This window comes from Salmo salar, chromosome ssa10 (assembly GCF_905237065.1).
Source record: "Salmo salar chromosome ssa10, Ssal_v3.1, whole genome shotgun sequence".
Taxonomy (NCBI): domain Eukaryota; kingdom Metazoa; phylum Chordata; class Actinopteri; order Salmoniformes; family Salmonidae; genus Salmo; species Salmo salar.
The window spans coordinates 40,006,996-40,019,695 of record NC_059451.1 but is presented as its reverse complement, the minus strand read 5'-3'; the positions used below and the strand labels follow the sequence as shown (position 1 = coordinate 40,019,695).

General features: G+C 41.2%; 1 protein-coding gene across 7 annotated transcripts in view; it reads right to left on the bottom strand.

Annotated features, from left to right (window-relative positions):
• LOC106560366 (exocyst complex component 2) overlaps positions 1-12,700 on the bottom strand; it is a 95,349-nt gene that overhangs the window by 42,340 nt on the left and 40,309 nt on the right. For all 7 annotated transcript variants that reach the window (XM_014123219.2, XM_045687759.1, XM_045687760.1 and 4 more), the window contains 4 exons: positions 12,414-12,559; positions 11,461-11,542; positions 10,617-10,719; positions 8,885-9,003 (listed from right to left, as the gene is read on the bottom strand). In XM_014123219.2, coding sequence (XP_013978694.2) covers positions 8,885-9,003; positions 10,617-10,719; positions 11,461-11,542; positions 12,414-12,559 — 450 coding nt within the window. The remainder of the gene's footprint in view (positions 1-8,884; positions 9,004-10,616; positions 10,720-11,460; positions 11,543-12,413; positions 12,560-12,700) is intronic.

The following is a 12,700-nucleotide window of genomic DNA, read 5'->3' as shown; positions in this document are numbered from 1 at the left end:
TACCCCATAAAGTCAAAGCGGAATTATGTTTTTAGAAATTAATTAATAAAAAATGAAAAGCTAAAATGTCTTGAGTCAATAAGTATTCAACCCTTTTGTTATGGTAAGCCTAAATTAGTTCAGGAGTAAACATGTGCTTAACAAGTCACAGAATAAGTTGCATGGACTCTGTGTGCAAAAATAGTGTTTAACCTGTTTTAAATTACTACCCCATCTCTGTACCCCACACATACAATTAGCTATAAGGTCCCTCTGTCGAGCAGTGAATTTCAAGTACAAATTCAACCTCAAAGACCAGGGATGTTTTCCAATGGTTTGCAAAGAAGGACACCTATTGGTAGATGGCATTGCATATCCTTTTGAGCATGGTGAAGTTATGAATTACACTTTGGATGGTGTATCAATACACCCAGTCACTACAAAGATACAGGTGGACTCAGTTGCCGGAGAGGAAGGAAACCGCTCAGGGATTTCACCATGAGGCCAATGGTAACTTTAGAACAGTAACAGAGTTTAATGGCTGTCATAGGAGATAACTGAGGATGGATCAACAACATTGTAGTTACTCCACAATACTAACATAACACACTACTGAGTACCATTCTTCATATTTTCAAGCATGGTGGTGGCTGTATAATGGTATGGGTAAGCTTGTCATCGGCAAGGACTAGGGAGTTTTGACTTAAATCGGCTTGAAAATCTATGGAAAGACTTGAAAATGGCTGTCTAGCAATGATCAACAACCAACTTGCATTTTTACTCTTTAGTCATTTAGCACAGCATTTGCCAAACTCGGTCCTGGGGCCCCCCCTGGGTGCACGTTTTGGTTTTCGTCCTAGCACTGCACCGCTGATTCAAATAACCAACGCATCATCAAGCTTTGATTATTTGGATCAGCTGATTTAGCAGACGCTCTTATGCAGAGCAATTAAGGTTAAGTACCTTGCTCAAAGGCACATCGACAGATTTTTCATCTAGTCTGCTTGGGAATTTTCTTCCACTTTGGCTTTACAGAGTATTTTGTGTAGATCGTTGACAAAAGATGACAAATCCATTTTCATCCCAATTTGTAATACAACAACATCTGGACAAAGTCTAGGGGTGCGAATACTTTCTGAAGGCACTGTATGTTTGGAAGTACATATTTAAGCATACACACAACCCGCACGCACAAAGACGCAAGCAATGGGCACATAGACAGACAGAGATTCTGCACATATGGAGCTGTGTTCTCTCTCTCATTCCTGGCCATGTTCCCATCTTTTTTTATAGAGAGAGGGATCAGAGCTGTTGCTGTTGATACAGGTGTCGGGTGAACCCTTTCCCATGGTGTCAAGTGTGTGTGTGTGTGTGTGTGCGCCTATTTATATAATGAATATGAGTTTGGGGGGGCTAAAATGATGAAACATTAAAGCTTTAAACCTCTCACTAAAAGCTTCACTCATACATAAATTATACTTAAACCCAAAATGGTTCTCCAGTAGATTAAGAAAGGCTCATCTGTTGTTCAAAAATTACATTTTTGCCTTTATACAGATTACAACTTCTCACTAATTGAAAATTAAATTTGGTTTAAAGTATCGCCCTTTCTTGAACAAGCCATACAAATCTGGTTACAATTTCAGTTTTATCCTCCAGAAAAGATAGAACAAATATTACAACAAATGTTATAGTTAAACTCAAATATACTGATTAATAAAAAAAAATCCTTATGGAAATGTTTTATTATATTTATTAACGATATTATGAATATAAAACGCTGGACTTGTCACATATGCAGCTAAGGAAAATTTATGAGAATGTCTGCTCAAAAGAAACTTAGAACCAACTGATTGCAGCATTACCACAAAAATGGAGGCGGCAAGTGGAAAAGAGAGAAGGTAGGGAACTGCCATATACTAAAGATACAAATTGGCTGAACGGAACTGGCATAAATAGAAAAATATACCAGCTTCATTTGAGGACAAAAATGTTGATACAGTAGCTGCGCCGTACAGGTTGCAAAATAAATGGGAAGAGAATTTTGATGTACCGATTCCATGGCACATGGTTTATGAACTGGTACAAAAAACAACACTTGATTCAACACTGAGTTTTTCAATTTAAATGATTATACAAAATTCATGCCACCAACAGAATGCTATATATACGGGGCATACAACAATCTCAGCACTGTAGATTTTGCTGCGACGAGACAGAATAACTAGATTATTTATTCTGGTATTGCCCCTATGTAGCTTGTTTCTGGTCACAGGTTCAGGAATGTTTAAAAAAAATCCCAACATTCACTTAAAATTAACTCTACAAATACCAGTGTTGAGCGATCTGGAAAACCATAGTCAGTCAATAAATAATATAATAATACTCGTAGGAAAGGCTTTCATCTTTAGCTCACAATCTGTGGATTCTATATGATTAGAAAGGTTCAAAATGTATGTAAAATATCACAGCACAATTGAAAAATATATGGCACATGGAAACCAAACGATGGTGGTCTATGGTGATAGGTGGAATGGGCTGAGAGTGGCGGGATTAAAGAGCTCATGTCTGGTCAGGTATTATTGTTATGTGATTGCTTTATATAAAAGTATGCAAAATGTGTATGTAAAATGTATTTGTAAAATGTAGCAGAAAAGCTGTAAAAACCAAACAAGATGTGTGTCCTCTGAAGAAGGGGGGTACATTTTCTTTTTCCTTTTTTAAAGCTAATAAATTAATTTGTAGCCAGCCAAATTGTTCGGGGCTGCCCTGCTGCTGAGGAGAGAGAGAAAGTGAGAGAGGAGCCTTGACCTAGGCTACTGTTGATTGTGAAGATGGAGGCCTTTTTCATTGAAGTAAAACAAAAGTTAGAGAGTATGCCTATAGTGAAAAGCCTACAAGGCAGGGCTCCAGACTGCAAGCATTTAGTTGCCTTTTGCGACCCTTTGACTTGGCTGTGCGAGTTAAAAAATATGCATTGGTCGCGTCGGTGCTGGCTGCACAATTATTCACCTCACTAAAAACATCCTATTTTGGTCAATGATAAAGTAGGCTACATTATCCTCATGATTCCTGTAATGAAAGTGTCTGCCGGCCCCTGTACCTGTTTTGTTGGGGCCTGTTTTTGTGTCGAGCGAGCCACTCTCCCTCTTCCTTTCCCGGGGTGAAAAAAATGCTCTGGGAGAAAGAAAGTTTTCTGACTGTATAACATTTTAAAATCCTATTGCTGGGAAAACACAGTTATCTTGTTGTCACAGATGTAGAGAGGATGTTCTCAGCTTTCTGTAGGTATTTCTCAACTCTCAATTATAAGTTCAATAGCAACTATTTTACAAGGATATTTCATATGGCTTTGAGATACGGAGTGAGTGAAATGCGCATTGGCCATTGCGATTGCATAGGCCTCATTGGACGGTAGGCTACACCAACAACATTTTTTGGTACATTTAATATAATGTTAAATTAATACACGGCTACTATGAGTGGGTATTATCTTTAGAGTAAGTGATCTAGCTAATGTGTTTTGAGTTTCCACTTACTCATGTGGTGAATTAAGCCCAAATAAATAAACTATGATATTACAGCACAGAAAGATGCAGGAAAATTCATCTCTATTGAAAAATATATATAGCCCTTTTTTAATAGTAAAATAACAACAGTAGCATAAATGTCTACACAGAAAGCATGACAATCACTGGATTAGGTTGCAATTATTATTTTTTGAATCACAAGATGATGAAACAACTTATTTCTTCAATACCATCTCAGTAGTCAATTCCACTTTTTAATAAAGCACTGTGAATGACTTTAAGATGATATTCCTACTCTTTTTTTCTATTGTGTGATGCCGCAAAAAAATTGGTCCAACCAAATCACGGGCTGGTGCCACCAGTGACACCAGGGGAAAATGTTAGTCTGGAGCCCTGCTACCAGGGGAATGTCCTCCGTATGGAAACGTTTTAATATTGTAGTGGACAAATATGAGAACAATGTCGGCGAAGCCAAATGCAGGCTACTCAGGTAGGATGCAATTTTGGAACTTTTATTTATGAATTTTGTTGTATTATTATTATTATTATTATTATTATTATTATTATTATTATATATCATTGTAGGCCTATTTACTCATCCAAACCAGTTCTTTAAATATGCATAACCTGTTTTGCTTCCTTCTGTTGAGACATTTCCGTTGGCTAAGTTAATTTTGATCTACTTTTTAATTGTGTGCTCAATATTTAGTTTAAGTAGACCTCTTGTAAAATAAATAAATATCATTAACCTACTGCTGTCATTTGTTGGGTATGGTAGGTACTAGACTTTCTTGGTAAATGCTGCAATATAACCTGTTAAAATATTTGTGAAGGTTTAAACCAGTTCGTGTTTTGTTTCATTCTGTTGAGCCATTTTCTTTGGGTGAACTTAAGTTCCAACTGTAATGTTGTGTTTGCCGTAATATAATATCCTGCTCGTATATTTACCTATAAACAATGGCTTAACTTACTTTTGATATTACCCTAATAACGTTTTTAAACTTTTGTGACAGTTTGGTGTGGTGTGGCTATTAGCGTATTATACCTCAGGCCTATGATATGAAGACAATGCGCACCGGCGCTCCAACTGACTTAGATAGTTGAATTTGAGGAGAGGAAGAATGCTTTAGGCCTACCAGAGTTCATCCTCTAATTTAACAATATAATACTTATCTTTATCAAAAATATTCGAATAGAAAATTAACGAATTAGCCTTCTTCTGTACGCCTATATCTGCACAGCAGACGCAGTAGCCTGTCTGACAAGTATAAAGAAATTGAGCTCAAGTGCATCCTGTTTCCATTGATCATCCTTTCTACAACTTGATTGGAGTCCACCTGTGGTAAATTCAATTGATTGGACATGATTTGGAAAGGCACACACCTGTGTATATATGCTCCCCCAACTGACAGTGCATGTCCGAGCAAAAACCAAGCCATGAAGTCAAAGGACTTTTCCATAGAGCTCAGACAGGATTATGTTGAGGCACAGATATGGGGAAGAGTACCAAGAAATGTCTGCAGCATTGAGGTTCCCCAAGAACATAGTGGCCTCCATCATTCTTAAACGGAGGAAGTTTGGAACCAGCAGGACTCTTCCTAGAGCTGGCCGCCCGGCCAAAATGAGCAATCGGGGGAGAAAGGACTTGGTCAGGGAGGTGACCAAGAACCCAGTGGTCACTCTGACAGAGCTCCAGAGTTCCTCTGTGGAGATGGAAGAATCTTCCAGAAGGACAACCATCTCTGCAGCCCTCCACCAATCAGGCCTTTATGGTAGAGTGGCCAGACGGAAGCCATTATTCAGTAAAAAGCACATGACAGCCCGCTTGGAGTTTGCCAAAAGGCACCTAAAGGACTTTCAGACCATGACAAACAAGATTCTCTGGTCTTATGAAACCAAGATTGAACTCTTTGGCCTGAAAGCCAAGTGTTAAGTCTGGAGGAAACCTGGCACCATCCCTACAGTGAAGCATGGTGGGGGCAGCATCATGCTGTGGGGATGTTTTTCAGCAGCAAGGACTGGTTGACTAGTCATGATCGAGGCAAAGATGAACGGAGCAAAGTTCAGAGAGATCCTTGATAAAAACCTGCGGCAGAGCGCTCAGGACCTCAGACTGGGGCAAAGGTTCACCTTCCAACAGGACAATGACCCTAAACACATAGCCAAGACAACACAGGAGTGGCATTTGGAAGAAGTCTCTGAATGTCCTTGAGTGGCCCAGCCAGAGCCTGGATTTGAACCCGATCTAACATCTCTGGAGACATGAAAATAGCTGTGCAGCGACGCTCCCAATCCAACTTGACAGAGCTTGAGAGGATCTGCAGAGAAGAATGGGTGAAACTCCGCAAATACAGGTGTGCCAAGCTTGTAGCGTCATACCCAAGAAGACTGAAGGCTGTAATCGCTGTCAAAGGTGCTTCAATAAAGTACCGAGTAATGGGTCTGAATACTTATGTAAATGTAATATTTCCGGTTTTTTTGCAAAGATTTCTAAAAACCTGTTTTTGCTTTGTCATTATTGGGTATTGTGAGTAGATTGATGAGGGGGGAAAAAACAATTTAATTAATTTTAAAATAAGGCTGTAACATAACAAAATGTGGGAAAAGTCAAGGGGTCTGATTACTTTCCAAATGCGCTGTAGACATACGGAAGCAACTGATGCCTCCAGAAGGCGAGGTCAGTACAGGTGCATCAAAGCTGGGACTGAGAGACTGAAAAACAGTTTCTATCTCATCAGACTGTTAATAGACATCACTAGCACATTAGAGGCCACTTTAATAAATGGAACACTAGTCAATTTATTAAAGTTTACATATTTTGCTTTACTCATCTCATATGTATATACTGTACTCTATTCTATCCTACTGTATCTTAGTCTATGCCACTCTGACGTTGCTCGTCCATATATTTATATATTCTTAATTACATTCCTTTACTTAGATTTGTGTGTATTGGGTATATGTTGTGAAATTGTTAGATATTACTGCACTGTCGGAGCTAGAAACAAAAGCATTTCGCTACACCCACAATAACATCTGCTAAACACGTGTACGTGACCAATAAAGTTTGATTTGATTTGACTGCTAGCGCTGCACTGATCGCAGCTATGCTACAAATCAACCAACCACACATCAAAATGTGATTAATTAGTTTCAACCAAAGGCAAATACAGCTAATTCACGTTTTAGGATCATTTTCTGAGGTAATTATGAGTCTTAATAACACCCTAGAATGGGCTTCGGAACCGTCACGTTCTGGACCGGAACATTCCGGAGCATTCCGCTAACCCAGGAATGAAAGAGGAAAATTACATCAGTTACTGTAGACACAACCAATCAATCACAGAGTTAATAGGCCTGCCCTGCCAGGTGTGACTCTGACAATAGGGTGTGTGTGTGTGTGTGTGTGTGTGTGTGTGTGTGTGTGTGATGATGGATGTGAGGAGTGAGAGTGGAGCAAGGGTTTGAGAGATACTGGGAGGGGCTGTGGTTGAGGGATGTTTTTGGGAAGCACTGGTTTCAGGGGCTGGGATTGGAGGGCGGGGTTGAGGGTGAGGGAAGCGGGGATATGGTCTACAAGTGTAAATGGCTGCCAGGTATATGCAGAGTGGCTGAGCTCACAAGACAAGACAGGAGGCCAGGAGACAGCTGCTGCTGCAGAGTGTGTGTGTGTGCTTTTGATATTCAATGTTTTCTTGAAATAATTCCCTAAGTGAAACTGAGTGACTGGTGTCATCCATGTACTTACATACAGTAGGCCTAAATACTCTGAGCCCTCACTAAATTCACACATCTGACTTCCTGACTCTGTGTAGACTAACAGCTGACTGACAGGTGTCCATGTCTGTTGTGATGTGTAACTAACTCCATCCCAGATATGAGAGAAGCAGCTCCGTGTGAGCGGAGTGGTAGAGACACACACTAAGCCCCCATATTCATCACCCTGAGCCCCGGAAACCACATTTCCCCTTATCATTAGCCCTGTTTATACTCGGACTCCACTGCGTACGGCAGTCACCACCCACGCAGTGTTCTGTGTGTGTCTGGGCTTGTGAATATGAGCATAGTACGTGTGAGCGTGTGTCTATGAGCATACTGTGTGTAAACAGTGAGCTCCAAAAGTATTGGGACAGTGATAATTTAGTTGTTGTTTTGGCTCTGTACTCCAGCACTTTGCATTTGAAATGATACAATGACTATGAGGTTAAAGTGCAGACTGCCAACTTTAATTTGAGTGTATTTTCATCCATATAGTGTAAACCGTTTAGAAATTAAATCACTTTTTGTAAATAGTCCCCCCATTTTAGGGGACCAAAAGTATTGGGACAAATTCACTTATATGTGTATTAAAGTAATCAAAAGTTAAGTATTTGGTCCCATATTCCTAGCATGTAATGATTACATCAAGCTTGTTGGATGCATTTCCGATTATTTTGTGCCCAATAGAAATTAATGGTAAATAATGTATTGTGGAGTCACTTTTATTGTAAATAATAATATAATATGTTTCTAAACACTTCTACATTAATGTGGATGCTACCATGATTATACATATACTCTTAGAAAAAAATGGTCCAAAAGGGTTCTTCGGCTGTCCCCATTAGGATAACTCTTTTGGGTTCCATGTAGAGCCAACCCTCTGTGGAAAGGGTTTTACATGGAACCCAAAAGGGTTCTTCAAAGGGTAATCCTATAGGGACAGCCGAAGAACCCATTTAGGTCCTAGATTGCACCTTTCTAAGAGTGTAGTCTTGAATGAATCATGAATAATGAGTGAGAAAGTTACAGACGCAAAAATATCATACCCCCAAGACATGCTAACCTCTCGTTATTGTAATGGTGAGAGGTTAGCATGTGTGTTTGAGTGTGTGTGTGTGTGTGTTCATGGGTTGCTGTACTGTTCTTCCTGAGAGGATGGTTTCACATCCACATTTTCCTGCTGGCTGATTTAACAGAGAAACAGCTTAATTGGGGTTAATTGTTCCAATCCATCTGTGCGGCCGCACGCGGTGTGTCGGGCCCTGAAACCCAAGTCCAACGCCAAGAGTCCCCCTCTTTCATCTTATTCATACGCTCATGAAAAAATAAACACACTGACTGTCAGAACGAGAGATGGAAAAGGGGGGGAGAGAGGGACGGGGAGAAAAAGAGCAAGAGAGGAAAAGGGGGAGTGTGTCGGGATATGGCAAAGAGAAAGCATGAATTCTCTTAGTCAACCTAACCAGTCTGACTGAAATGGGGAAATAAGGGCTTTTCTTTCTATATTGCATGTGACTCTGTTTGTGGATCTGTGTGTGTGTGTGTGTGTGTGTGTGTGTGTGTGTGTGTGTGTGTGTGTGTGTGTGTGTGTGTGTGTGTGTGTGTCTGTAACTCACCTCTCTGGTCATTGATAAACTCCTCCTTGCAGTTCTGCATCAGTCCGAGGATCCACTTGTGCTGGGCGTAGATACACTGCCAGGCAGGGTCCCCTGGTGCATGCAGGTCAGACAGATACCTGGAAGGAACACACACAGGTAAGAATTAGAATGTGGGCACAGCACTTCACAGGTGATGTCGTCAATGCTGACACACTCAGGTAAGAAATGGGTTTTAAAAAAACACTTCAACATGACACTTCAGATTTAAGTTTAAACCCAGCAACCTCCATCTCCTGTAGCCTTTGCCTTAACCTCATCCCCAACACATCCCCAAACCCTCAACCCCTCCCCAACTCATCCCCAAACCCTCATCCCCTCCCCAACTCATTCCCAAAACCATCATCCCCAAAACTCTCATCCCCGCCTCAACTCATCCCATCCCCAACTCATCCCCAAAACCCTCATCCCCTCCCCAACTTATCCCCAAAACCCTCACCCTCACCCCCTACCCATCCCCAAAACCCTCACCCCCTCCCCAACTCATTCCCAAAACCCTCATCTCATTCCCAAAACCATCATCCCCTCCCAAACTCATTCCCAAAACCCTCATCCCCTCCCCAACTCATTCCCAAAACCCTCATCCCCTCTCCAACTCATGCCCAAAACCCTCATCCCCTCCCCATCTCATGCCCAAAACCCTCATCCTCAACTCATTCCCAAAACCCTCATCCTCAACTCATTCCCAAAACCCTCTCCCCTCCCCATCTCATTCCAAAAACCCTCATCCCCTACCCACAGTCCTCTTCCCCACTACATTCCCTCTACATCACTCAGTACTGTGTGGGACCATCTCAAATGAGTGAGTTACTCTCTAGTCTCTCATTGTGGGCTGACACCATCACATAACAGGCAGACCTGACCAGACCAGAATCATTTGTTCCTCATTACAAGGGAACCTCCAGCCCCCAAACCCCTACAAGACACAACAAGCCAACTATTTGGATTCAAACAGTATTTGTTTCTTTTCAAATTGTTTTCAGCATTCGACTAAGTCAGCCTGGAGTTCCAGATGGGCGCGGTTTGCACAATTGGGACAATTCCGTTGGTTCCATTTTTAAACCAGGCAATTTCTATCAAGAGCAACTAAAATATTTGAAGGGAAACAAATACTATTTGAAACCATGTCTGACTTTACTCCACCACAACCCCCACCAGAGACCCCCTAGGTTCCCCTAATGGGTGTAAGGTAAACAGGAGGTTTGACATGGTGGACGTTTAAAGCCAGCTAGCTCTAATGTAATGTAGGAGGATGAAAGATGGCTGCTGTGATCGTGAGCTGCTCTCTCTGGTTCTGACGGGTCGTTCTGAGTAATAATAAACTATCACAGACCACAACTATGAGGACGGAGGGAGAGGAGGGAGAGGAGTAGAAGAGAATGAGGGAGCAGGAGAAGGGGGAAGAGAGAAAGATAGAGAGCGGAAAAGAGGAACAAGGAGAGAGGGGAAAAGAGAAAAAAGGAGAGCGAGGGAGAGGGAAATAGAGTAATAAGGGGAGAAAGAGCAACAGCCAGATGGTATTTAAGGAAAGCCAGAGAAGTAAGAGAGAAAGAGGAAGAGCAAGCAAGGGTTTGTAGACAGGTATACAACGAGAGATAAACATATAGAAAGTGAGAGAGGGTAGTGAGAATGGGGCGAATGTAACAAACCCGTCTTCCTCACTACCGTACATATACATGAAGTCTACTGAGACCTGATGTATCTCTTCTGGTCATGCAAGGTAGATGGCGTCTCCAGTAGTTTGTCCAGTAGCAGACTCCTCAGAGCCCCGATCCTAGTCTCCACCTCGGCATACACTATAGACAGACACACAGGAGGAGAGGATCACACTTACTGCAGTACAGTATATGACCCACTGGCTCCAGGTCATCTACAAGTCTCTGCTAGGTAAAGCCCAGCCTTATATCAGCTCACTGGTCACCATAGCAGCACCCACCCGTAGCACGCACTCCAGCAGGTATATCTCACTGGTCACCCCCAAAGCCAACTCTTCCTTTGGCCGCCTTTCCTTCCAGTTCTCTGCTGCCAATGACTGGAACGAACTGCAAAAATCTCTGAAGCTGGAGACTCATATCTCCCTCACTAACTTTAACCACCAGCTGTCAGAGCAGCTCACAGATCACTGCACATAGCCCATCCAACTACCTCATTCCCATACTGTATTTATTTATCTTGCTCCTTTGCACCCCAGTATCTCTACTTGCACATTCATCTTCTGCACATCTACCATTCCAGTGTTTAATTGCTAGATTGTAATTACTTTGCCACCATGGCCTATTTATTGTCTTACCTCCCTTATCCTACCTCATTTGCACATACTGTATATATACACTTTTTCAACTTTATTATTGACTGTATGTTTGTTTATTCCATGTGTAACTCTGTGTTGTTGTTTGTGACGCACTGCTTTGGTTTATCTTGGCCAGGTCGCAGTTGTAAATGAGAACTTGTTCTCAACTAGCCTACCTGGTTAAATAAAGGTGAAATAAAAAAAATATAAAATAAAAATCTTCGGTGATCTCTTCACTTTATCCTACCTTTTTTAAAGACGGGGACCTCAGTGTTCCCAAACAGAGACTTGGCTTTCTCATAGTCGTTGATCACCACATCATAATCTCCCTGAGAGAGAACACAACAACATAATACTTTATGAATATAACATGTAGAGAGAACACAACAACATAATACTTTATGATTATAACATGTAGAGAGAACACAACAACATAATACTTTATGATTATAACATGTAGAGAGAACACAACAACATAATACTTTATGATTATAACATGTAGAGAGAACACAACAACATAATACTTTATGATTATAACATGTAGAGAGAACACAACAACATAATACTTTATGATTATAACATGTAGAGAGAACACAACAACATAATACTTTATGATTATAACATGTAGAGAGAACACAACAACATAATACTTTATGATTATAACATGTAGAGAACACAACAACATAATACTTTATGATTATAACATGTAGAGAGAACACAACAACATAATACTTTATGATTATAACATGTAGAGAGAACACAACAACATTAAACTCGCACTGTAACAATATCACATTGGTTGAATTTTGTAACACAGAGAAAAAGCTCATATGTACAGCGGACAGGAACATGTCAAGATGAGACTCTAGCATTGTAAACTGAATACACAATACACCCTACACACATTCAGGCCTCTGTAGCACCACCTTCTGGATACTGTGCTTGATGATGAGCGACAGAGGTGTGTATGCTGTGTGTGTGTGTATATAGAAATGTGTGTGTGTGTATGCTGTGTGTGTTAGTGTATAGACGTGTGTGTGTGTGTGTGTGTGTGTGTGTGTGTGTGTGTGTGTGTGTGTGTGTGTGTGTGTCCGTATGTGTATCTGTGTCCACGTCCGTGTGTGTATGATGGGCACCTTGTGTATGTTGCTCTCTATGTTGAGGGGCAGGTGTGCGTGTGTGTGTGTGTGTTCTGTATACCTTGTGTATGTTTCGTTCAATGTTGAGCGGCAGGTTGAAGAGGAACTTGAAGCGCTGCAGAACATTGAGGGCGTTACGTGTTGAGTCAGCTTTATCCTTCCTCCCCAAAACCTCCTGGAACAGAGTGTCTGCTGTATCACTGGCTCCTGAGATGGGGGGGATAAAGAAAGGGCGAGTATCAAAAAATATATATATTTTTTTTTACTACTAATGCATATCATCTTTCAGACGAGAATCTGGTTTCCCTCTGTGGCCTGTGTGCCAGGAAGCTGTGTGCCAGGAAGCTA